Source organism: Aulonocara sp. 'chitande type north' Nkhata Bay, linkage group LG23, assembly GCF_057382095.1.
Source record: "Aulonocara sp. 'chitande type north' Nkhata Bay isolate Kocher_YH1m ecotype deep benthic linkage group LG23, A_spYH_male_GT1.1, whole genome shotgun sequence".
Classification (NCBI taxonomy): Eukaryota; Metazoa; Chordata; class Actinopteri; order Cichliformes; family Cichlidae; genus Aulonocara; species Aulonocara sp. 'chitande type north' Nkhata Bay.
The window spans coordinates 14284007-14310090 of NC_141365.1; the positions used below are offsets into that span (position 1 = coordinate 14284007).

Sequence of the window (26084 nt, forward strand, 5' to 3'; positions counted from 1 at the left end):
TGTTACCGAGAGCCTCATAATTTGATCCTCATGCTGATGGCTTAATTTCCCAAATCTTCAGCCACAAAGTAAAAATAAGAAATGCAACATTCTCTTTGTTCAACTAGACGCTTTGTAACTGTTAAACCATCAGTTACAAAACTGTTCTTTACACCATGGATGAGAAATGATCAAGGTCATTTTGTATTCTAGCAGGTGTGAGCCAAACAGTTACAGTGACTGCAAACTGCAGGGACATTACAAATTAATGTTATGGTGGGAGCTAAAGAAAACCACACGAGCAGGGATGTTGGAGGAGCTCTGCCAGCAGCTTCTTTCTGCAGCAGGAAATGAGCTGGCATAAATAATGTGTTTCTCTGGTCATCCAGTGTATAACAAACAGCTTGTGAGTGGGAAGCTCTCAGTGAGAAAAGCATTGTTGGCTTTTGTTTGGCAGGAATTCCTTGTTTACAGGAGGCTTCCTTGGACACTGCATTCCCAGCAAGTTCTGTATTAACACAACTACTTTATGATTACAAAGATTTGGTCTTCTCTGATTAAGCATATTGTTCACTGCTAACAAAAACATGTCTCAGAGCTTTGCTTTTTCTGATTAGCTCCTTCTTGCTGTGCTTCACTGTCACTATTTTCAAATTAAACAGCTTACTGGAAATCGGTCCCCATTTAGATGCTTTCCTTTTCAACACCTTTTCTCTAAACCACATGACCCTGATTGTTTTACACTCGGCATGGGATCTGTCCTGGTCTGTGTTTTCTGTTGGGTTCTTTGTGCAGTGTTGTGCTGCCTGTGCTCGCCTGCATTTGTCTACATGTTCACTATTATTGGTCTTTGGTTTCTTGTTAGTTTTCTCTTGTTGTGGTTTTACTTCATGCTTTTGTTCCTTTTCCTCTGCCCAGCCAGACCCCAGGGTTTTTGTCAAATGCTGAAAATATATAAATAAATAATATAACCTACTTTAATTAAATATATCACAAGGTAACCCTAACCCAAAGGAGAATTTACAAGTGCATAATGTTTAGATGATCTGACTGAACTAATTCTGGCTGCTGGTTAATGTGATGATGGTTGTTCTTAACATGAGTCTGAAAATACAATGTACTGAAGTTTATATAATAAACTATGAAATATTTATAGAGCACAAAATTGCAGCAGTTGCCTCAAGGCGCTTTATATTGTAAAGACCCTACCCCTCATAATCTTGATTTATGCACTTCATAAAATGCTGATTTTATTGCATTAAATACCTTACACAAGAAGCACATTTCTTTGGGACTGACATGCAAATACACTAAATTATGACCATAAACCAGCACAAGAGGAACATTTGAGAGATCCAGGTGTATGACACATTGGTGTATGGTATTCTAATTCGGGAGCATCAAACACATGGCCCTGAAAAGTCCAGTCTGATCGACTCTTTCACTTAGGAACACATGGAAATTACCATGTCAGTTTACAGTTTACCTCCGACAAAGTTTTCACTAATGGAAAGACCATTACTTGGACAAAAAAAAACTGGAGGAGCAAATCAACAGTTTAAAATAAACAACTTATGGAAAAGAAGTCTGCTTATAATTATAGGACAAAGTCCTGGTAACAAGCTGCCAGTGGTTTTTCCGTAATATTAAGTCTTCAATTCTTAAAGTTTAAGCCCCAAAAGCTTTTCTCCTCATGCTGTCTTTAATTCATTTCAGCAGCATTTAGATCATGTAGAAAACCACAGAGGTATTATTGAAATTGTACTTTTTAAATATAAAAGTTTGTTTCTGTTTGAGGTATGGCTGAGTCTTGCTGTAGTGGGCATCGGGGGGATAAAAGCAATTCTAACTGTACTTTTCATCAACTGATTAGCGCCGCTTGGTGATTTCCACCCACCAGGCTCAGGAGAGCAGTTAGGAGCTCATTATATCTTAATACAGCACAGTGAGGTAAAGAAGACACGACAGTCACTTGTTTTCTTTTCAGAAATAATATGATCACCTTTTAATAAAAAAAAAAAAAAACCCCTTTCTTTAGTGTATATGCATATATAATATAATACAGTACTCTGAAAAGCATTAACCTTCCCTCTAATTTCTCATTAAACAGATTTAATATAGATAACCCGAGTGAATACAAAATCTCTTTTTTAAAATCAGTTATTTTATTAAGAAAAGTGGGTTATCCAAGCCTGCCTACTCGTCTGTGAAAAAAAGAAACATGCACGTGTTGTGCAACCCTTGGCAGCAAGAACTGCAATCAAGTATTTGTGATATCTAGCAACGAGTCTTTCACATGCAGGAATTTTGCCTTTGCAGAATTGTTTTAATTCGGCTACACTGGAGGTTTTTTTTAGCATGACCATGTCACGTCGGTGTGTGGAGAGAGAGAAGAGGGGACCCAAATGCAGGATTCGCAGGCTGATTGAGGATGTGGACGGTGTTTATTATGAAGACAGAATGAACAGAACATGACAGATTGCACTAAACTGAATGACTGGACTGGACTGGAAACACACGCGGAACCAACAATGATGAGACAAGGAACTGAGAGAAACCGAGGGCTTAAATACACTGGATGACGAGAATGATTAGAAACGGGTAAGAACACAGCTGAACTAAATCGAACTAATGAGACAATGGAAGTAGAACTTGGCGTAATGCACACAGACAAAAGGCTAACACAACAAAACAGGAAACATGCATGTAAACTAAATACTGACAAAAGTCCAAACAGAAAACACTGACAGAACAGCCTGTTTAAGGTCGCGCCAAAGTATCTCAGTCTGATTTAAATCCAGGCTACTTCACAACCTTCATTCGTTTTTTGTTTTGCTTTTCTTTTTAGGACCTTTTCCTTCACTATTTTCTGGTAGAGAGGGGAATTCTGATGTTCCTTTTCCTGCTGCCGTTACTTGTATGATATGACGGGACTCAAACCTTCCAGAAACTTCAGCTTTTTTCTCATCAGGTCACAGAAGATTTTCCAAAGATCTGTTATTCAGTTTCTTTAGATTGCGGGGCGACATGTTGCTTTTTGAGATCTTTTAGCCTACTTCACTTTGTCAGGCAACCTCCGTTTAAGTGATTTTTTTTTTTATTCGACAGGTCAGGCAGTAATCAGGTCTGGGTTAATCACAGTTAATTCATGATTTAACAAGAGTGAGCAATTATTTTTCCACACAGTTTCCCCCCTAATTAATTAAATGATTTAAAAACTACATTTTGTATTAATATTTGTTTTCTTTGTCTAATATCAAAATTTGTTTAATCTGAAACATTTAATTTGATAAATATGCAAAAAAAACCAAACAAAATTTAAAATTAGGAAGCAGGCAATAATTAACTTTTTCACAGGAGTGAATATATATAAACTCATTTCCAGCACCTTTGTTTAGCCATTACATTCAGCTTTTAATAATAGCCGGAATACATACAAAAAATGAATAATGATAATAAAAAATGTAATAACTTTTAATTTCTCTTCAGATTTGGGTCGAATCTGAATACTCTGTCTTTAAAGTGGACGTGGAATTTTTAGTCCTTATCTCCTGACACAGTCGTGCATGTTTGAAGAGTCTGTTCTTTAGTTATTACAAGTCACTTTTTAAATGAAGTTGTTCAAAGTGGAACTTCATTGTGTTTGCAAGACAGGGTGAACTTTTGGTACTGTAATTAAATCTTACATGTAGAAGTCCTTGTCCTGTCCTCACTTTTTCATAGCAGCTGGGACATGACATGTAATATATTATCTTTTGTGGACTCGCTTCCTTCTGACAGGTTTAGAAGACAGGCAATTTATCAGGTATACTATTTCCTCAGGAGATTCAATAAACAGCCTACAAAAAGCTGTTTTTACCAGCAACATGAACAAGCTTTTAGTAAGCACACTATTAATCAATGTTAGACAAACATTTAAGTGTTTTCTGTAAAGATGAAAGTTTTTTATCTGTTCTCAGATAAAACTTTAGTGTGAAAATAATGCCACACATTTCACCTGTATTCAGTGTTAACTCATGATGTTCAAGATGATGACAATACCTGATATCTTAGCATTTATGCCAATTAGCATTAAGCATAAAGTCTTTCCAAAATAGAAATACATTGATCAAATTTAGGGATTGTTGTAAGATAAATAATCTTCAAAGACAGTTTTTCAAATTGACCAAATTGACCTCTTGTAAAATTCTGGTTGACTAATTTCTCATAGACTTCATTTTAAGAATAAAAATAAGCGTTAACTGGAAAAATAATAATAAAGTTCAAATCTATACAACTTGGACAATGTCTTTTAATCTGTGCTTGCTGGATTCATGCGTGAAGAAATAAAATTGTGCTGCTTGCTTTGACAGGAGTGACTTTGGTTGGCAAACCTCTGAACGCAGATACAGATACACACAAACTATGCTTGAATGGAAGAACGTTAGCATCTCGGTATGAATGTTTGAGATTCAGAATGAAGGGTTTCATTTTGTCTCCGGCAGTACTTCGACTTCACGAGTTCTACGTAGGCGCTGCCAGCTTTTCGTCACAGGACTAGGCATAATGTATAAGGGAACAAATGAACACTAATCGGGCCATTGTTAAAAATGTCACCACAGGTGTGCAGAAAAGTCTTTGACATGTGAAAACGGTCTGCTGAGTTTCTTCAGAAAGGAATTAATCACCACCTGTCTCTTGGAGAAGTCATGGCACCCTGAAATAAACGTTGCATTGTAATTAGAACCAATACAAGTATGACAACTGATGTGACCACATGAACTGCTCTGTGACTATACGATTTACAATACTGTAAGCTGGTTGCACAGCAGAGACGGTGCTTTACAGCCTATAGAGCACTTTATAAGCAGTAAAGCTGATTCAAGGACAAATTACATATTTACAAATTAAATACTTATTTGATCCCTTGCTAAATTTGTGCATTTGCTCACTTACAAAGAATCCAAAGATCCAAAAATAAAAATTGAGAAATTTTATGCAACTTTTGCATGTCATTGAGTTGAGAGAAAGTATTTGATCTCCGACAGCCCAGTCAGAATTCTGGCTCTCAATCAGTCAATTAATTATAGATGCTCCTGATCATTTCATTATCTGCATGTACGACACCTGTCCATAGAATCCATTTCTTCCATTCAAACTTCTCCACCACCTGGAAAAAGCCCAAAGACTGCCTCACATCAGGAACAAGATTGCAGACCTGCACATGGGCTACAAGACCATCTGCAAGAAGACTGACAAGAAGGTGATAACTGTTGGTCATTTTATATTTCTCCTATTTCCAAATAATGTAACCATCAGTTACCTTCGGTCTGCAACTCCGTCAAAGATCTTGCCTCTTTGGGTGAAGATAAAAGGCAGTTGATCAGCCCAACACTATACAGCAGTTGAGACTGCAGTCACCAAAAACATCGCTGGTAACAAAGTATGCTGTAATTGAGTGAAATGCTGCAGTGCAAAAGAAGGCGCAAAAGAAAATGAGCGCACCGCACAGCTTTGTATTCAAGCTGTTTGGCGTCAACTTGACCCACTGTGTTGGGAGGAAATGGAAACATTAGGTTTGGGGCTGTTGTGTTTGATAAGGAAACAGGGCGTCTTCACTGCATTGGGGAGACCAATGGACAGGGCCATGTACTGGAAAATCTTGGACGAGAACCTCCTTCACTCAGCCAGAAGACTGAAAATTGGTTGTGGATAGATTTGCCATCATCACAATCACACAAAACATACCACCAAATTTATAAAGGAGTGGCTAAAGAAGAAGTAAATTAAGGTCATGGAGTTGCCTAGCAAGTCTCCAGACCTCAGTTGCCAAGCGGAAGCCAAGAAACTTGAATGATTTAGAGAGTTTCTGTAAAGGGGAGTGAGCCAAATTCTCTCCCAAGATGTATGCAACCCTGGTGACCAACTACAAGAAAAGGCTTACCAACAGGAGTTTCTCCACTAGGTAATAAATCATATTTTGTTTCAGAATCAAATATTTATTTGTAAATGAATTTTTAAGTTTTATGAAATACATTTTTCTGGATTTGTGGTTGACATTCTTTCTCTCGCCAATAAAATGAAAGAACCATAAACTTTAGAAACTGTTCATTTCTTTGTTAGTTAAGCATACTCACAAATTAAGCACAGGGTCAAAAGATATTTCTCCCACTGTCTCAAATATCCCAAATATAAACTTCAAGGCTTGCTTTTCATTTACTGAAGTCAGAACATCAAAGCAACAGTGAAACATTCAGCATGACAAAATGGATCAATACAGGAACAAGTAAGCATGTCACAATGATTCTCCTCTGACAGGAGGATTTGGTTTGTATCTGAACACAAGCAGATCTAATTTATTTCCTGCTTTTCTTCTGGGTCACACAGGTCTGTGCAAGCACTGCACTTTCCTCTTCCAGACACTGTGACAAAAAGTAGCTTTCAGTTTGCACCAACAGCAAAGCTCGAGAGCTGTATCAGGTTTGAGGAAAACGCTGATGTCTGCAGCTACAACGAAATCTTTTTTTCTTTCCTCTTTTTTTTTTGTGAAATAAAGTGACTAAAAGCGTCTGTACATTCATCATCTGTGACAAAGTCACTCAAGTGGCAACAGTGATGACAAGGTTAAAGCCCGCGGCTAACCCATGGTGCAACCACAGAGGTGTTTTTGCCTAATTTTGCTGATTAGACTTTGGAAAAACTGTGTGTGGGTGTGTGAAGACTGTTGAACTGACAGCCAGCAGAAAAGTTGATAATGGATGGGTGGAACAGCTTACACATGTATGTTACACATGAGATGGTTTAACCACCCAGAATAACTAAAGACACGTGCTTGTTTTAGAAAACTGAAGCGAGCTAACACTAGCATTTAGCTTTGAGTACATCTGGGCCTGGTTTAGGCTATAGCCGAGACAATACTGGATATGGTTCTATCACAGTAGTTTCATAAACATAGTATTTAGTCTTTCCCAAGCAGGTTTGTCATGGCCACAATTTGCTGCAGGATTTCATCCATCAGCAGCAGTGCATAGCTGGTGGCATGGTGTGTTGGTCCCGGGTTTAACCTCTTCCTGCTGGCATGTAGCAGAGTGTTGTAGTTTTTGTAGAGGACCAAAATATGGAGATGGAGAAGTCCATCCTGTCACTGCTTCAACTCCTCTCCACTTTCACCTTCAGATGAGTCAGAGTTGGATTCTAGATGGTCTGTTTCTACCACTGAGGCCTCCTCCATGTCAGCTTCAGTCCTCAGAGGAGGATGAGGCATCACCTTCACAAATATTTTGCACAAGCATTTCCAGAGCCTCCTGTGTGCTGCAAAGTCTTGCAATCTCCAAACTGACAGCTCTTGCACTACTGACCATACTTTAAGCATGGGTGCAGTGCAAAACACTGTCAAATTTTGTTTTGGTTCTTGCTGCTAAGAGATCTTTAAAGCTCTGACAGGTTACTGATCATTTACTGTTATTGAATTATTTTATAAACCCGAGCGTCACCTTCTAAGAGAAAAAACTTGAAGGTGAACATCTCTCTCTCACACACACACACACACACACACACACACACACACACACACACACACACACACACACACACACACACACACACACACACACACACTTACTTTAGTAGCAAGGCACTCTTGCAGAAAATAGAAAAAGTGTGAAATGTGCATGCTTTGAACGGTAAAAGGTGGAAAAAATAAAAATTAAAAATTGAAGGCAAGTAGTCCAAAATAAAATCTGAACATAAAGGAACGCATTAGTTAATGTCAAAATAAATGTGGGATCATGATTGATAATTTTCAATGGGGCATTTTTGGGCTTTAGGATAAAATTTGGCCGTTTTTGCATACAGTGGGGCAAAAAAGTATTTAGTCAGCCACCGATTGTGCAAGTTCCCCCACCTAAAATGATGACAGAGGTCAGTAATTTGCACCAGAGGTACACGTCAACTGTGAGAGACAGAATGTGAAAAAAAAAATCCATGAATCCACATGGTAGGATTTGTAAAGAATTTATTCGTAAATCAGGGTGGATAATAAGTATTTGGTCAATAACAAAAATACAACTCAATACTTTGTAACATAACCTTTGTTGGCAATAACAGAGGTCAAACGTTTACTATAGGTCTTTACCAGGTTTGCACACACAGTAGCTGGTATTTTGGCCCATTCCTCCATGCAGATCTTCTCGAGAGCAGTGATGTTTTGGGGCTGTCGCCGAGCAACACGGACTTTCAACTCTCGCCACAGATTTTCTATGGGGTTGAGGTCTGGAGACTGGCTAGGCCAGGACTTTCAAATGCTTCTTACGAAGCCACTCCTTTGTTGCCTGGGCGGTGTGTTTTGGATCATTGTCATGTTGGACGACCCAGCCTCGTTGCATCTTCAAAGTTCTCACTGATGGAAGGAGGTTTTGGCTCAAAATCTCACGATACATGGCCCCATTCATTCTGTCCTTAACACGGATCAGTCGTCCTGTCCCCTTGGCAGAAAAACAGCCCCATAGCATGATGTTTCCACCCCCATGCTTCACAGTAGGTATGGTGTTCTTGGGATGCAACTCAGTATTCTCCTTCCTCCAAACACGACGAGTTGAGTTTATACCAAAAAGTTCTACTTTGGTTTCATCTGACCACATGACATTCTCCCAATCCTCTGCTGTATCATCCATGTGCTCTCTGGCAAACTTCAGACGGGCCTGGACATGCACTGGCTTCAGCAGCGGAACACGTCTGGCACTGCGGGATTTGATTCCCTGCCGTTGTAGTGTGTTACTGATGGTGACCTTTGTTACTTTGGTCCCAGCTCTCTGCAGGTCATTCACCAGGTCCCCCCGTGTGGTTCTGGGATCTTTGCTCACCGTTCTCATGATCATTTTGACCCCACGGGATGAGATCTTGCGTGGAGCCCCAGATCGTGGGAGATTATCAGTGGTCTTGTATGTCTTCCATTTTCTGATGATTGCTCCCACAGTTGATTTTTTCACACCAAGCTGCTTGCCTATTGTAGATTCACTCTTCCCAGTCCGGTGCAGGTCTACAATACTTTTCCTGGTGTCCTTCGAAAGCTCTTTGGTCTTGGCCATGGCGGAGTTTGGAGTCTGACTGTTTGAGGCTGTGGACAGGTGTCTTTTATACAGATGATGAGTTCAAACAGGTGCCATTCATACAGGTAACGAGTGGGGGACAGAAAAGCTTCTTACAGAAGACGTTACAGGTCTGTGAGAGCCAGAGATTTTCCATGTTTGAGGTGACCAAATACTTATTTGCCACCCTGATTTACGAATAAATTCTTTACAAATCCTACCATGTGGATTCATGGATTTTTTTTTCACATTCTGTCTCTCACAGTTGAAGTGTACCTCTGGTGCAAATTACTGACCTCTGTCATCATTTTAGGTGGGGGAACTTGCACAATCGGTGGCTGACTAAATACTTTTTTGCCCCACTGTAGCTTAGCTATTTTAAGCTAATTTAAGGAACTGAGGCAACAATTCTAAAATGAAAAACAAAAAACAAAAAAAACAAATCACCTGGAAAAAATTATCTATATTTATTCAGCACAACCAAAACAGCATGAAAACAAAAAAAGAAAATGGAGTGGCACAAAATGTCCCCAGGCTCATCTGAGGTGTAACGGAACTAACCGTGCTCGTAAAGAAGACCATATTTATCTCCATCCATCCATCCATTCACTTCCGCTTATCCTTTTCAGGGTCGCGGGGGGCGCTGGAGCCTATCCCAGCTGTCATAGGGCGAGAGGCGGGGTACACCCTGGACAGGTCGCCAGTCTGTCGCAAGGCTAACACACAGGGACAAACAACCATTCGCACTCACATTCATTTGCACATTCACACCTAGTGACAATTTGGGTTATCCAATTAACCTATCCCCACAAACTGCATGTCTTTGGACGGTGGGAGGAAGCCGGAGTACCCGGAGGGAACCCACGCAGACACGGGGAGAACATGCAAACTCCACACAGAAAGACCCCGGCCTGATGTTAGAATTGAACTCAGGACCTTCTTGCTGTGCGGCAACAGTGCTAACCACCGTGCCACCGTGCTGCCCTACCCTATTTATCTACTGGGTTATATTCCTTGTCCCTTCTTTATTAATGAAATAAATCAATATTTATTTACATTTAACAAGAGAGCAAAGAGTAGTTTGTGTGAAATAAGTCAGAGATAGACAAAGCTCATGAAAATACATAAAAAGGAGACTGATTGTTAAAGCACTTAATACAACATTAAAAGGGGGAAAGTTAATAAAAAAGGAAGTGATGTGGTTGTGAAGCAGTAAATAAAATGCTGATTGATTGACATATTTTGCTGTATTAAATATTAGCCTATAGCTGGCAACCCGTAGTGTTGGCATCAAATAGCAAACTTTGATGACTGTTTAGGCAGCAAAAGATCGATAATTTGCTTTTCTGCAATCTCATATATGCCAATGCGTTCAAGCAATTGGCTGAATCAGTGTATAAAGAAATTGATAGATTATGTGTTAATCATATCATGTTATCAAAAATGAGAGATTTGGATGGATTTATTGATTGGCACGTGCTGACTGCATTCCTTTTACAATCAGGACTGGAGAGCAGCAGACTGCTGAAACACCAAAGGAGGAGGAAATATGGCGAAGAGGTGAGCCTCCAAAAGACTAAATAGAGGTAACACATTTTTTAAAGGGGCCATTATGGCACAATGGAAGCAGAAGCTCTGAGACCAGGGCTGTGAAAGTTTACAAACCACATAAAATCTCTTGCATGAATGCTTTGTGAGCATCACAATTTAAATAATTTTTTCCTCAAGGTTTTGCTAATGCTGCTTAAAGAACAGTAACAAAGATGAAGAACTTAAATTCCTTATTTCAGTGTCAATCTGTGAACAGACAGCCTAACACACCTGACTAAAGCAGTAACAGCAGTAATAGTATGTCATACTGGCATTAGAAAAAAACTACAGTAATTAACCAAACGATGGATTTTATGATGAAGCATTGCAGGCCTTACCTTTGTCTTCACTTACTTCTCTTATTTTACAGACTTAATGCCACACAGAAATGATCCTGTTTTTTGTTTGGCTCAGCAGTTCTTCCTTTTTAAACTAAGCAACTCACATCCCTCAGCTTATCAGACAATCAGTCCTCTCTCTATCTTCTTCAGAAGCCCCTCCCTCATTCTTCACATACACTCTAAGTGTGTTAAAAGTGACCATCTCTCACCTCTCTTAACAATTTGTATGCTTTCCTCCTCTTCCTACATCCAAACTGATCTCATCCCTCTGATTTGACAGCATTTAAGCCTCTCATGCTGCAGGCTCCTCAGCCTCTGGGAGATGAGGTTTTATTTATTCATTTCATTTTCATTTTTCTGTGCTGATTTCTTGTGATATTTGTATGTTGTCCTTGCACTTTTTCCTTTCTTTTCTTCTTTTATATTGAGGATTGGAGGAAACATAAAAGATAACGAGCAAGGCTATGCTTTAAGCAGAATTATGCTGCGCATAATACATGCAGAAATGTAAGGAGAGAATTTAAACTATAAGAAGTGTTACATTTATTTATGCAATATATGCAAGTTTTGGAATAAATTCAGATTAAATTTTAAAGCCAACATGTTAAAATAAAATATAACCCTTATACTGCACAACAGAGGGGGGAAAAGTGCTAAATACTGCACTAAATGCTAAAATACTATTATATACTGATTAGATATGTTTGTACATTAAAATCATCAAAGTGGAAAGTTACATATATTCATATGTTGCTGCTTGAAAAGATAACAGTTAGTAAATAACTGTTAAGTAAGTAACTGCTAAATAATAAGTTATGGAAACAGATTTGACAGATAAATGAAGTGGTGATGCTTTAAGATGAAAGATAAAGATGTTGTTCTGCATTTGTTTTGGTACCAGCAGGAGAATTAGACCTATTATGCTCAATTCCCGAGCGCACCGCACAGCTTTGTATGAGCACAGCTCAAAACCAGACTCGGTGTCTGAAACAAGCTGTCTCCCTTTAAGGTAGCTTTTATCTGATTGGCTGTCTCCTGCAAACCAGCAGGTGACTGGAACTTATGTACTCGCAGCACTGCCATGCCCCGAGATGACCATATTAGGAATATCCACTCTCTATTATGCCCGACAGATCCATTAGGAGAAAAAAAACAAACTCTCAGAGATAAATATTAATATCATTCAAAATTCATAATGAATTTTGGCCATGTTGTATAAGCTGTTCCAGTGAAATTATCTTATAAATGGTGAGTACCAAAAACAGGTAAACATATTTGTGTTAGGATGGACCTAAAATATCTTTATCTGCACACAGACAGGTAAACTGTTCTGAATTAGTTCAAGTGTCAGTCGCTGACATCCAAAAGTTTGAATCAGCTGCTGCTGCTGAGACACTCTCACCTTTCAACCTGTGCACTGTGTATTCCTCATAAACCCACATGTACATATAATTTCATGTAGATTAATGGAGAAAGGTCTGACTTACCATATTTATTGAAGAAACTGGCCCGATACTGTTCACGTATATATCAACGTCAATGACAGTTGGTTTAACTGCAGGGGAAACAGAAGAAAAAGGGTAAAGAAAATCAGTGCTGATTGAGACATTTAAAAACCATACCTGCCTCTTTGTAAATCAAAGAGAAGCAGAGCGAAGATGCATTAATGAAAATTTACTGTTCAGAATTATTTAAAGAATGAGCAGCTGCTGAGAGAAGCAACCCTCTGGAAGTTCTGGTTGTTAAAAATCTTTAATGCAGCAATTATGCTGCGTTTTCACCAACGGGCCACAGACTGCACCACAGTGCAGCGCAGAATTACACTTTAATTTCAGACAAAGACAACTCCATGTAGAATATCAGAGGAAAATCAGAAGTAGTCCACTGGGTCTTGGTCCCACTTTTCCCTGCAGGTTTTCACCCTCGCCAGCTAATCGTGAGCTGAATTACACCCGAGACACCAGCTAAATGCAATTAAGTGATAAACCATTGGAGCCTCCATCTCTGACTGGACCAGTGGATGTGGACTGATGTTTCTATATCATATGAAGGTAGTAAATGACAAAACAAATTAAAAATGCCAAAATCTGACATGAGGTCACCAGCACAGGTAGCAAGAAGCTAACAGAGCAAAACGGTTAGTTTGTAAGCTACTAATCTAATCACAGCATAATATAATTATTTAACCACAGACTTGAGGAGACACGTCACACAGTTTTACCTTCACAATATTCCTGAACACAGTTTGTTGCTATTTATATACCAGTGACCTACTTAGATTGACTCGACACGGTTCACCACAGTTTTCAGGTTTTTCCATTAGGTACCTGGTACCAGGTACTTTTTTAGTTCCAAGCGATCCGAACAGGTACTAAAATGTGGCGTTGTCAGACTGCATGCCACCGATTAGCTGGTCAGTAGCATCTCTTAATGAGTCATGAGAGTGTCTCCTTCATGAAAATCAAAACCGCCATTTTTGAAACCCGGCAATGGGAAAAATGGCTTCAAAAAATAGTAGGTACTAATGGAAAATAGGCTTAAAAGACTTGTGTTTGTGTGACTGTGGTGACCTTAATTCACAGGTAACATAAAATGTTTCTCAACTTAAGGAAATCATTAATATAATATTATATAATATGATTAATATTACACATGATGAGGGTTATCTATGTAACCACAGCATGTCAGTGACTGTGGCCTGCAAAGAGTATACACTATATGTAAACAAAGCTTAAAACATCCGCCCACTGTGCAAAGAGATGTTGGATTAATGACAGAAATTATTTCAATGTCAAACTTAGGCTCATTTTAGATGGCACTTTTATACTGCTTCTAGGGGCTCTGTAGTCCCATGTTTCCAGAGGGTGGAGGACCTGTTCCCACCCCCTGGAAACATGGGAAACAGTTATGTGTAAAGGAATGCAGAGTGATGGTCCATAATCAGTGGATGGTTGGTGCGGGCTCTTGATGCTAAAACAAAAGTGAGCAGCTGCACGGTGAATTTGGAGCAGAAATGTCCCCAGCTTCTCACAGGAAGTTTGCACAATGGCTATATCGACAAAGACTATCTAGCAGATTGTGCAAGTGTTTGTGTATGAACTGGACTAACTCTCATACTTTTTGTCGCAACTTCTCTCAGTCTAGCTACTGATCACAACCACAATCTTCATTCATTCTTCACAATAAAACAGGATAACTGTAAAAAATGAACCATATATAATGCAAATGTTCTTTTAAACTTATTTCAACACATTTTAATAAATTACAGTTTGACCTGGTTAAAAACAAATAAGTTGATTAATTTAAATGAATAAACCACAAAATACCCAGTCCAAAGTTCAAATGTTGACCATCATATTGACCTCCAAGTTGGGTCATGCTTGGACGTCCAATTTGTGGACCTAGTTTGGACATTGTATAGATGTCCAGAATTGGTCATGGACTGATGAACCCAATGCACGTCTATCCCACGTCCAGTGTTCAGTGGGTGGTGTTTGTATTTGCTTCTTGTTTTCCAAAATTTACATCCAGTCTAATATTTGATTGATCTATGGATCCACCAAGCCACCTAGAAGGGCTCGTATTAGGTGATATGTATACAGCAACTGATAACTTACTAAATACATGCTAGGCTTTCAAATAAGATGAGATTGGCTGCATCTGTACAATCTGGTAATTATGGCTGTAACACACTGAGCCAACAATTTTCACACCAGGAAGTTGCCTCAGTCTTCATTTTTTTGCAACCACCATCAATATACATCGATACACACATTCCAAACACAACAACTTAAAGGACTTCCTTTCTTCTTTTCTTTAATTAATTTACACCAGCCTGCCTTATTCATGGAGGGACACCCCTGGCTTTCCCCGCCTCTGCTGCTCTCGGTCATTTCATGGACAGGTGTAAAAGTGTCATTTAAACCTCAAGCTTTAACAGCTAAGTGACAGCTGTGACACACTGCTGCCACGAGTGTTCACATTTGCATAGCAAAGAGCTCTTCCATCATTTTACATTACCTGTCTTTAGAGTCTTCATGTCTCAGCCAATTAAATGCACAGCGAGAATTTTTTACACCTGCCAGTCTCCCTTCCAGCATTCGCTTCACATGCTAACAGATGGCACATGAGAGAACATTTCTGGAGAGCTCCCGCTGAGGCAGCTTTTCAAGGCCACTATATTCATAATGGCACAACACCTGGTGAGCAAACTAAATTGATCTGAGGTAAAATGTAAAAATATCTGGAATATTTGTCCAAAACCTCTCATCATAACTTTTTTTAACACCACCACCACCAGCTGTCAGATGATTATGTCAGTGACTGCAACAGGATACGTGCTGGCAGCAGAGCGACCGCCCAGGCAACAAAGTAATTGGACACAATTAACCCTGATAGTTGGGCAGCAACACACTCGTGCTGCTCGTTTCCTCACCTGTGCTAATCGCTCCTGAACAGCACGCATACATGAGAAACACCGGTCAATTTTCTTTTTCAAAACAAAAAACTCATGAGGTCAGTCTTCAAATAAGGAAGAGTCACACTCAGTATTTTATAACAGTCAACAGAGATGGAGACAAGGGTCAAACAAGAAGAAAAACAATGACTTAAAGTGACCCCAAAATTTCCCCTTCTTTTGATTGCACACGTGAGTCATAGTACATCTATCATTATATAAAGGTATACTGCTGTGTAACTGTGCTTTTCTTATGCTTAAATGGATCAGCATGAATCACTGACCTAAAAAGTTCAACAGGAAGTACTGTGATGTCATACTGTGGAGGTCGAGGTTTTCAAAGGGCAAGTGAGCATTTTGATTACAAATTAAACCCTCAAATGTCTCGAGCCATTTAGCAACTAAAATGATTGTTATATTTTATAAAAGAATATTGGTTCTCTGTTTGTGCTTCTAATATTTGTAATGTATGAAAGATTCAATACTGTGCTTACTGTCTGACCACTTTTACTCTTCACACAGCCTGAGCTGTCTGAACCATAAATTCCACATTTGGATTCTTCACTTCATCAAACCTGTTGTCACTGATTTCAGTCCAGTTCTTGTGTAACTTGGCATACCACAGCCTTTTTTTGCTGTTTCCCTAAGAATGACTCGTTGACAGCCGATATGTCTTCAGATCAACTGAAGGTCCAAATGCTTCTCTCAGCTCCTGTGTCAGGTCTCTGCTGTTATCTTTCCTATTTCTTAAGGACATGACTTTCAGATACTGTTCATCTGCTTTAGATAATTTTTTAGGCCTGCTACTTCTGCTTTTGTCCTCTACTTGTCCAGTTCCTTTATTTATTTTTAAAGGACACGCTGCACACCATGCTGAGACAGGCCAAGTTTTGAGCTAATAGCTCTTTGAGAATCACCTTGTTAGTCCAAAAAAATCTGTTTTATGCCTGTCGAGCTGCATTATCTTTGGCATTTTTCAATGATTCAGCTAAAGAAATTAGAAAACTATTTTTTGTGACATACTGCTTGTAACAAAGTCCCTAAAGGTACATTTTTAGAATTGGTTCATACTTGTTTGTTATGTTATGTGGGATTAACAGTGTTTCATTCCTTTTAGGCGCCTTTTTTATGCTTGAATGATTCATAGATCAGTGTAAAATGGGTTAACAAAAATAAAAAAAATAAAAGAAGAAAACATAAAAATCAAGACAATCAGCTACATAATAAAAAGGACACATTATACACAAAAATGAAAAAGAACATGTACCAGAGTTTTTGCAGAATTACAAATACAACCCTCTGAAATGTTTCAGTGAAGGAGATGTAGCTTCATAGTTTTTGTAGCTCAATGCAAGTTCGTTTTAAAAAAGAATCACAGCTGACCTTAAAAATTTCGATCTGTAAGTTCTTTGTTTAAATTCAATCAAGGAGCGGCGGTAAGGAGGCAGTCATTGCAGCAGAGCTTTGTCACTGACAGACATGCAATACATACTCTCTTCGATTTGCTGGGGTTCACCATCCTAGCGAATTGAGATCTGTTTCTATAAAAATATCCTATTTTCAGCTTTAATTGTCTTTTAATATGTTTTTAAAAGTGTATCATCCAGAAAAATCTGAACATGGACTACAGGCTGGATAATTGTAGGTGACCTTGTAAATGTCATACTTAGACTTATTTTAAAACTTTGATAAAACTATGTGTGATCAGAGAAAAGCATAAGTCTGTGTGGTTGCAGACCAGGTGCATGTCTTTGGAATAACCATTTCAAAGGCAATGCACACCATCACAATTTTGGTTGTGCCACTATTTTCCCTTGTGTGACTACAAAAACGAGCCAAAACGAGATGCCTAATTATGGAATAATTACCACCAAATTACAACCAAATCAATGATTCTAATGTTTTTTAAAAAAAAAACATACATATTTTCAGGCAATTTTCCATAATCCTGGAAACCATTAGCCAGACTAACAGGCCAATTCCTGCATGAAAAGAAATATATTCACAAATTCATGGCAGGAAATAGTTATGAAATTTAAAATATTCTAATGGCAAATAAAATGACAGGTCATAAATGGGCCTCCCATGTTTAGTGGGTCATGTCTCCAGTGTAGGTTTGGTTCTGTCTTTATGTTTATTCATCTGTTTCCCAGTTGTGTCTCTTCCATATGTCACAATGTCAAGTCTGCATTTTTGTGCACATCTCTTGGTTCCTGTTTTACTTTAACAGTCTCGCGTCCCGTGTTTTGAGTTTCCCCTTTGTCTCGTCATATCAGCTGTCTTGTCTTGTCTTGTCAAGTCAAAGGTTCCATCCAGGTCTCAGGTTATCAAGTATTGGTTTTCTGTGTTTAGCTTTCTGCAGTTTATGTTTTTATTAGTCATCCCAGTCTCCTCTTGCCTTTTGCTTTGTAGTATTTTGTGCAGCCAACAATAAAGGCTTCCACCTCTCCGTTGTCTGCATTTGGTTCCACCTCTTTCTCTTCACACAATCTACCCTTGCATATCATGACACAAACAGGTGAATCAGCATTTGTACAACTTAAAAATTTTCCAATTCTAAAACCTTGCTTCACGACTCATCGGCGGAGATTCTTCTGGCAATTTTTCTGATTTTGCATAACCAGTAGGCGCAAGCGACAAGTCTGTCAGTCTTGCCTTATCAAGAAACGGCTAGTTCTCCCAGAAATGAAGAAACCACAGTTTTGAAATAAGAGACATTCACAAAGTCTGCCACTCATATCATTATACACACAGAATTGAGCATAAATGGAAAGTTTTTCTTGTCTTCCACTCCAGCAAGAATAGATCGAACTGAGTGGGCTGTAAGAGACTACAAACAAAATCTAGTTCAGTATTTAATTATGTCTCATTGAAGATGTGTATCTTTGGCAGTGAAGCTGCATTACATTACTTTCTTCATTATGTACAGTATAATTGGGTGGCAGGCTGTAATTCAGCACCTGCATACAGTACCACTTAGCAACAGTTAGGCTGTGACTAGTCAATCAGTAGATGGAGACAGCTCATTAACTTTAGGGAAAGAGATGGCATGAACTAGAAATTAATTAGCATTAGTGTGTAGGTTATTTATCCATGCAGCCATCAGAGAATACTATCTGTGGTTCCATTAAATATGTTGTACTGTTCAGATCAAATACCAACACATTAAAAAGTGTGCGATCAGTTGTGCACTGGTGAACGGGCACTTGGAGACATTTATACGCTCCTCCAATGAAGGGAAGCCTGTTGTGAGATTTATTTGCCATTAGAGTGGGCAGAGCATGATGAACAGGTCTATAGAGACATTAGCTAATCTTGCTTCAGGTTTGCACTGGAGCCTGGCCCTGTCTGTACATGAGCTCTTCCATCATTTTACATTACCTGTCTTTAGAGTCTTCATGTCTCAGCCAATTAAATGCACAGCAAGAATTTTTTACACCTGCCAGTCTCCCTTCCAGCATTCGCTTCACATGCTAACAGATGGCACATGAGAGAACATTTCTGGAGAGCTCCCGCTGAGGCAGCTTTTCAAGGCCACTATATTCATAATGGCACAACAACTGGTGAGCAAACTAAATTGATCTGAGGTAAAATGTAAAAATATCTGGAATATTTGTCCAAAACCTCTCATCATAACTTTTTTTAACACCACCACCACCACATAGGCCAGGCTGCAAGTACTTACACTCCTACAGGTGAAGTGTGTGGAAGCTGTCAGATGATTATGTCAGTGACTGCAACAGGATACGTGCTGGCAGCAGAGCGACCGCCCAGGCAACAAAGTAATTGGACACAATTAACCCTGATAGTTGGGCAGCAACACACTCGTGCTGCTCGTTTCCTCACCTGTGCTAATCGCTCCTGAACAGCACGCATACATGAGAAACACCGGTCAATTTTCTTTTTCAAAACAAAAAACTCATGAGGTCAGTCTTCAAATAAGGAAGAGTCACACTCTCAGTATTTTATAACAGTCAACAGAGATGGAGACAAGGGTCAAACAAGCAGAAAAACAATGACTTAAAGTGACCCCAAAATTTCCCCTTCTTTTGATTGCACACGTGAGTCATAGTACATCTATCATTATATAAAGGTATACTGCTGTGTAACTGTGCTTTTCTTATGCTTAAATGGATCAGCATGAATCACTGACCTAAAAAGTTCAACAGGAAGTACTGTGATGTCATACTGTGCAATGAAAAGTATGTGGAGGTCGAGGTTTTCAAAGGGCAAGTGAGCATTTTGATTACAAATTAAACCCTCAAATGTCTCGAGCCATTTAGCAACTAAAATGATTGTTATATTTTATAAAAGAATATTGGTTCTCTGTTTGTGCTTCTAATATTTGTAATGTATGAAAGATTCAATACTGTGCTTACTGTCTGACCACTTTTACTCTTCACACAGCCTGAGCTGTCTGAACCATAAATTCCACATTTGGATTCTTCACTTCATCAAACCTGTTGTCACTGATTTCAGTCCAGTTCTTGTGTAACTTGGCATACCACAGCCTTTTTTCGCTGTTTCCCTAAGAATGACTCGTTGACAGCCGATATGTCTTCAGATCAACTGAAGGTCCAAATGCTTCTCTCAGCTCCTGTGTCAGGTCTCTGCTGTTATCTTTCCTATTTCTTAAGGACATGACTTTCAGATACTGTTCATCTGCTTTAGATAATTTTTTAGGCCTGCTACTTCTGCTTTTGTCCTCTACTTGTCCAGTTCCTTTATTTATTTATTTATTTATTTTTTGAAAATATTTTTATTGAAAAAAGAAAACAGTACTTGCAGTTACCGAAATACAATCAACCTTTCTTAATTTTCTAAGTAAATTAACATATATATATATATATGAAAAAAACAACAACAAAAAAAACAAAAAAACAAAACACAACGCCCCCCCCCAGTCCCACACAGATCAACACAACCATCAAACATATTAGAGGAATATAACAGTAACAAAAGTAGATTTAAACAGGCAATACCTCTAGACTAGCAAAATAAGAGATAAAGGGTTGCCACTTGTGAAAAAATTTGGCTGTGCAACCTCTCAACGTATATTTAATTTTTTCAAGTTTTAAAAAAAACATGACATCTTTAAGCCACCGGGAAATAGTAGGATACTTAGCAGACTTCCAATGCAACAATATTAGACGTCTCGCTAATAGGGATGTGAAGGCTATAATATCCCTTTGTGTGGAATCAAGTGTAAGTGAGCGAGCAGGAATCCCAAACACAGCAATCAGAGGACAAGGATGAAGAGTTACCCCAAGAACAGTTGACATAATAGCAAAATACCTTGTCCAGAAACCTTGTAGCTCAGGGCACAGAAAAAACATGTGGCTAAGGTGACAAGGAGAACCATGGCATTTATCACATTTATTTTCCACTTCTGGATACAATTCAGAAAGTCTAGACTTAGAGAAATGCACCCTGTGTATGACCTTAAATTGAATAAGTCCAAGACGAGCACAGGAGGTGGAAGATCGTATCCTCGTTATAGCCCGTTCCCAAGACTCCTCATGTATTCGAAATCCCAGTTCTTCTTCCCATGTACGCTTAAGCTTAACATTAGAGTGGTTACTAAAAGACAGAATAGCATCATAGAGTTTCGAAATGGTTCCTCTGTGATGAGGAACAAATGATAACGTAGTGTCCCACTGCTGTTCTGGAGGTAAAGAGGGGAAATTTGGGAAACACTTAGCAACAAAATTTCGAATTTGAAAATAGCGAAACAAATGGGTAACAGGGAGATTGTAACGAGAAGACAAGTTGGGAAAACTATCGAAAACACCATCCACATATAAATGTTTGAACTGTTTTATACCCTTGTCACACCACACTGAAAATGTCGAGTCCAAAAGTGAAGGGGGAAACAAATGGTTTTCGCTTAGAGGACCCGAGGAAGACGGCATTACAAAATTAAAGTGACGTCTAAACTGAAACCAGATTTTGAGTGTGTTAAGAACCACCTGATTATCAGTGTACAGAGAGGGTCTCACGGGTAAAGAGGAATAGAGCAAAGCCGGTAAAGAAGAGCCCTTACATGATGATAGCTCCAATTTACACCACGAGGAACCAGAAGATTTTAGCCAGTAGCAAAGTTTATGGATGTGAGCGGCCCAGTAATAGACTAAAAAATTAGGTAATGCAAGTCCTCCACTAAATCTGCATCGCTGCAGCAAAGTTTTAGAGACCCTAGGTGGCTTCCCTCCCCAAATGAAAGAACCAATAATCTTGTCCAGTGAAACAAAAAAATGTTTCGGCAAAAATAAGGGAATTGACTGAAATAAAAATAAAAATTTTGGTAAGATGTTCATTTTAACAACGTTAATCTTACCGATTAAAGAAAGGGGGAGATTACCCCATCTTTGAATATCAGATGTGACCCTAGATATAAGAGGAGACAAATTTGCTGATTTAAGGCCAGCTAGAGAGCGAGTCACGTTAATCCCTAAGTACTTAAACCCAGACGGACTGAGACGAAAGGGTAGATCGGACTGTTGAAGTTGACGTGCTGCCGTATTAACAGGAAAACACTCACTTTTCCCCAAATTCAATTTATAACCTGAAAACGAACTGAAGTTCTCCAGAATACTTAAAACAGCAGGGATGGAGCATGCGGGGTCAGTCATATATAATAACAAGTCATCCGCATACAATGATACTTTATGTGTAATTCCATTACGGATGATTCCCCTGAATACAGAAGAAGATCGCAATGTAATAGACAGAGGCTCGATGGCAATGGCAAAGAGTAAGGGAGACAAAGGGCAACCTTGACGACAACCACGACCCAGCGCAAAATAATCAGAGTAAACATCATTAGTATGAACACTGGCTTTAGGGGACGAATAAAGAAGCCGAATCCAGGAAATAAATTTATCACCAAAACCAAATTTCTCTAAAACTGCAAACAAGTACTCCCACTCCACCCTATCGAAAGCCTTTTCAGCATCTAAAGAAATCACAAGTTCAGGAAGTTCAGATAGACGCTTTGAGTAAATAACATTAAAGAGTGTACGGGTATTAAAAAACAATTGCCGTCCCTTTATAAAGCCATTCTGCTCTTCAGATATAATTCGAGGAAGCACATCCTCAAGGCGAGATGAAATTACTTTAGCCAATACCTTTGCATCGGCATTAAGCAGAGATAATGGCCTGTAGGAACCACAGGAGGTTGGGTCCTTGTCATTTTTGAGAAGGAGCGCTATGGTTGCTTGTGTGAAAGTAGGTGGTAATGAACCGGTTTCCAAGGATTCGTTAAACACAGACAAAAGCAATGGTGCCAATTTACCAATAAATGTTTTATAGAATTCAATTGGAAACCCATCCGGGCCCGGGGCTTTATTAGACTGCATAGCTGTAATAGCTTTTAATACTTCTTCAACAGATAATGGGGAGTCCAATTGCCCCGCATCATTAGCACCAATAACAGGGTTTGAAAGATTATGAAGAAATGCATTCATTTTAGCTTTATCCGTGGGAAATTCGGACCTGTACAACAAAGAGTAAAATGTTTTAAAGGTAGAATTAATTTCCAAGGGATCTGTAGTAATATTGTCATCAGAGTGTTTAATAATGGGGATCACACGCGAGGAGGCCTGACGTCGTAACTGATGTGCCAACAAGCGACTAGCCTTGTCACCATATTCGTAATATGAGCCACGACTGCGTAGTAATAAGTGCTCAGCCTCTTTGGTTGACATAAGATCAAATTCTGCTTGCAAATCAAGGCGCTGCTTCAGTAATTCTGGAGAAGGGTTCAGTGTATAACTTTGATCAAGGTTACTAATTGCAGCTATAAGTTCTTTAAGCCTGGCATTAATCTTTTTATTAGCACGGACAGAGTAAGAAATAACTTGACCTCTCAGGTAGCATTTAAGAGTCTCCCATAGCAGAGAATATGAGACAGAATCATCCTGATTGAAGGACAAGAACTCCTCAATAGAGCCTGAAATAAATTCACAAAATTCTTTATCCGCCAGAAGGAGAGAGTTAAATCTCCAAAGTGGAGGGCTACGTTTATGGGTAGAAAGATGAACATCCAATAGCAGAGGAGAATGATCAGATATTACAATACCAGAATAGTCGGAAGAATTAACACATGAATTAAGAGTTCTGTCGATGAAAAAATAATCAATCCTGGAATAAGACTGGTGGACCTGAGAGAAGAATGAAAATTTTTTGATTGAAGGGTTGCGAAATCTCCATGGATCAACAAGATCATTCTGTTTCATAAAATCTGAGAATGTTTTAGACATAGATGATCCTTTATTTATTTTTAAAGGACACGCTGCACACCATGCTGAGACAGGCCAAGTTTTGAGCTAATAGCTCTTTGAGAATCACCTTGTTAGTCCAAAAAAATCTGTTTTATGCCTGTCGAGCTGCATTATCTTTGGCATTTTTCAATGATTCAGCTAAAGAAATTAGAAAACTATTTTTTGTGACATACTGCTTGTAACAAAGTCCCTAAAGGTACATTTTTAGAATTGGTTCATACTTGTTTGTTATGTTATGTGGGATTAACAGTGTTTCATTCCTTTTAGGCGCCTTTTTTATGCTTGAATGATTCATAGATCAGTGTAAAATGGGTTAACAAAAATAAAAAAAAAATAAAAGAAGAAAACATAAAAATCAAGACAATCAGCTACATAATAAAAAGGACACATTATACACAAAAATGAAAAAGAACATGTACCAGAGTTTTTGCAGAATTACAAATACAACCCTCTGAAATGTTTCAGTGAAGGAGATGTAGCTTCATAGTTTTTGTAGCTCAATGCAAGTTCGTTTTAAAAAAGAATCACAGCTGACCTTAAAAATTTCGATCTGTAAGTTCTTTGTTTTAGCAACAGTTAGGCTGTGACTAGTCAATCAGTAGATGGAGACAGCTCATTAACTTTAGGGAAAGAGATGGCATGAACTAGAAATTAATTAGCATTAGTGTGTAGGTTATTTATCCATGCAGCCATCAGAGAATACTATCTGTGGTTCCATTAAATATGTTGTACTGTTCAGATCAAATACCAACACATTAAAAAGTGTGCGATCAGCTGTGCACTGGTGAACGGGCACTTGGAGACATTTATACGCTCCTCCAATGAAGGGAAGCCTGTTGTGAGATTTATTTGCCATTAGAGTGGGCAGAGCATGATGAACAGGTCTATAGAGACATTAGCTAATCTTGCTTCAGGTTTGCACTGGAGCCTGGCCCTGTCTGTACATGAGCCGGCGGTGACGAGCGGAGACAAACTGCAACCTCGTCTCTGTGTTTGACACACTGACAGTGATATTTACGGCAAACAAAAACGTGTCACCGTAGCTGCATATTTGCCTTTCTGTGGTAAAACAAAATTAGAAATGTCCTTGTCAGGCCGCGCTCGGCTGTCAGCTCTATTCAAAGAGAACGGATTTGAATAAAATAAAAGACAAAGGAATGCCAGGACGGTACTCATCTATAAGTCCATGTTACTTCTCACCTCTCTTTATCTTTTGCTGCTTTAGTCTCCATGAACTGTCAAACAATGACAAACAGCACTGAAAATGCATTTTCATTATCTTTGCTTTCACTGGATGTAACATTCGTAACCATCCGAGTTTATTTAAATAGTCAAACTGATCAGTTCTTCTGACCTCCTGTGTTATTCTGAGGGAATTTGGCTCTACCCACCAAATCCTCTATTGAGTGGCTACCTTCTGTTTTTCAGTAATTTCTCAGGACTTATCACAAAAAGGTATAGAGCAAGAAGTAAGTGCCATGGTTCCCAGGTCTTTGAGAAATGGTTCTTAGTTTTCTGAGTTTTAGTTTCCTTTTGAGATTAAGTATATTTAATGTTTGAGTTGTTTCTTGACTCTTTTGTTATCTGGTGGTTCCAGTTTGCTGTTGTGCTCGCTTTGTTTAGAGCTGTTTTAATACAGTTCTTCATATTATGAGATTTTCAAGTCTAATTAGTTTATGTGTTGTCACATTAATATCATTACAAAGTATTTGTTAAACTTTTTAAATACATATATTGCAAAATTCACATCAGTTTTTTCTAATCTTGGTAATTATTGTGTTTCTTTATTTCTAATTCAGTTGGATTCTGATCTACACAGTGATGGCAAAGTGTTGTCATAATTATACTATACTTATAAAGACTCATAATGTATAAACCTACCATAAAGTATATAAAACTGAAAAAGTTTGACTATATAAAAATGAACCGTATTTAACTACAGACTTGGTGAATATAAGAACACTGGATATTATGATTTTGATCTAGTTATTAACATTTTATCTTGCAATTAAAATTGTAATTCTGTAGTTAAACAAAATGTTATATCATATAATCTCAAGTGGAAAATGTCTGTCTTAATTTTCTGTCATTTTAAAATTGTGAAATAACTCAAATGTTTAATTTTAAAATTAATCATAGTTTTGAGTATCTCTTTTCAATCTAAGTCACAATGTAACATGAAATATAGTTTTTCTACTAGTCCTCGTACCACAACATTATTACTTATGTTTATAATCCTTTCATTTATCAGACAAAGAAACTTTGATTGAAATATTAAGTTAAAAAAAAGATCTTTTAACTTAACGTAAACCGGCTTTAACAACTCATTTACCTTGATGACATAAGTTCACTTAAAAAAACTTCTCTTACA

General features: G+C 38.4%; 1 protein-coding gene across 2 annotated transcripts in view; it reads right to left on the reverse strand.

The window, feature by feature from the left end:
* Positions 1 to 26084, reverse strand: part of gabrg3 (gamma-aminobutyric acid type A receptor subunit gamma3) — a 93638-nt gene that overhangs the window by 38955 nt on the left and 28599 nt on the right. For both annotated transcript variants that reach the window (XM_086283147.1, XM_086283146.1), the window contains exon 3: positions 12463 to 12530. In XM_086283147.1, the coding sequence (XP_086139273.1) occupies positions 12463 to 12530 (68 nt within the window). The remainder of the gene's footprint in view (positions 1 to 12462; positions 12531 to 26084) is intronic.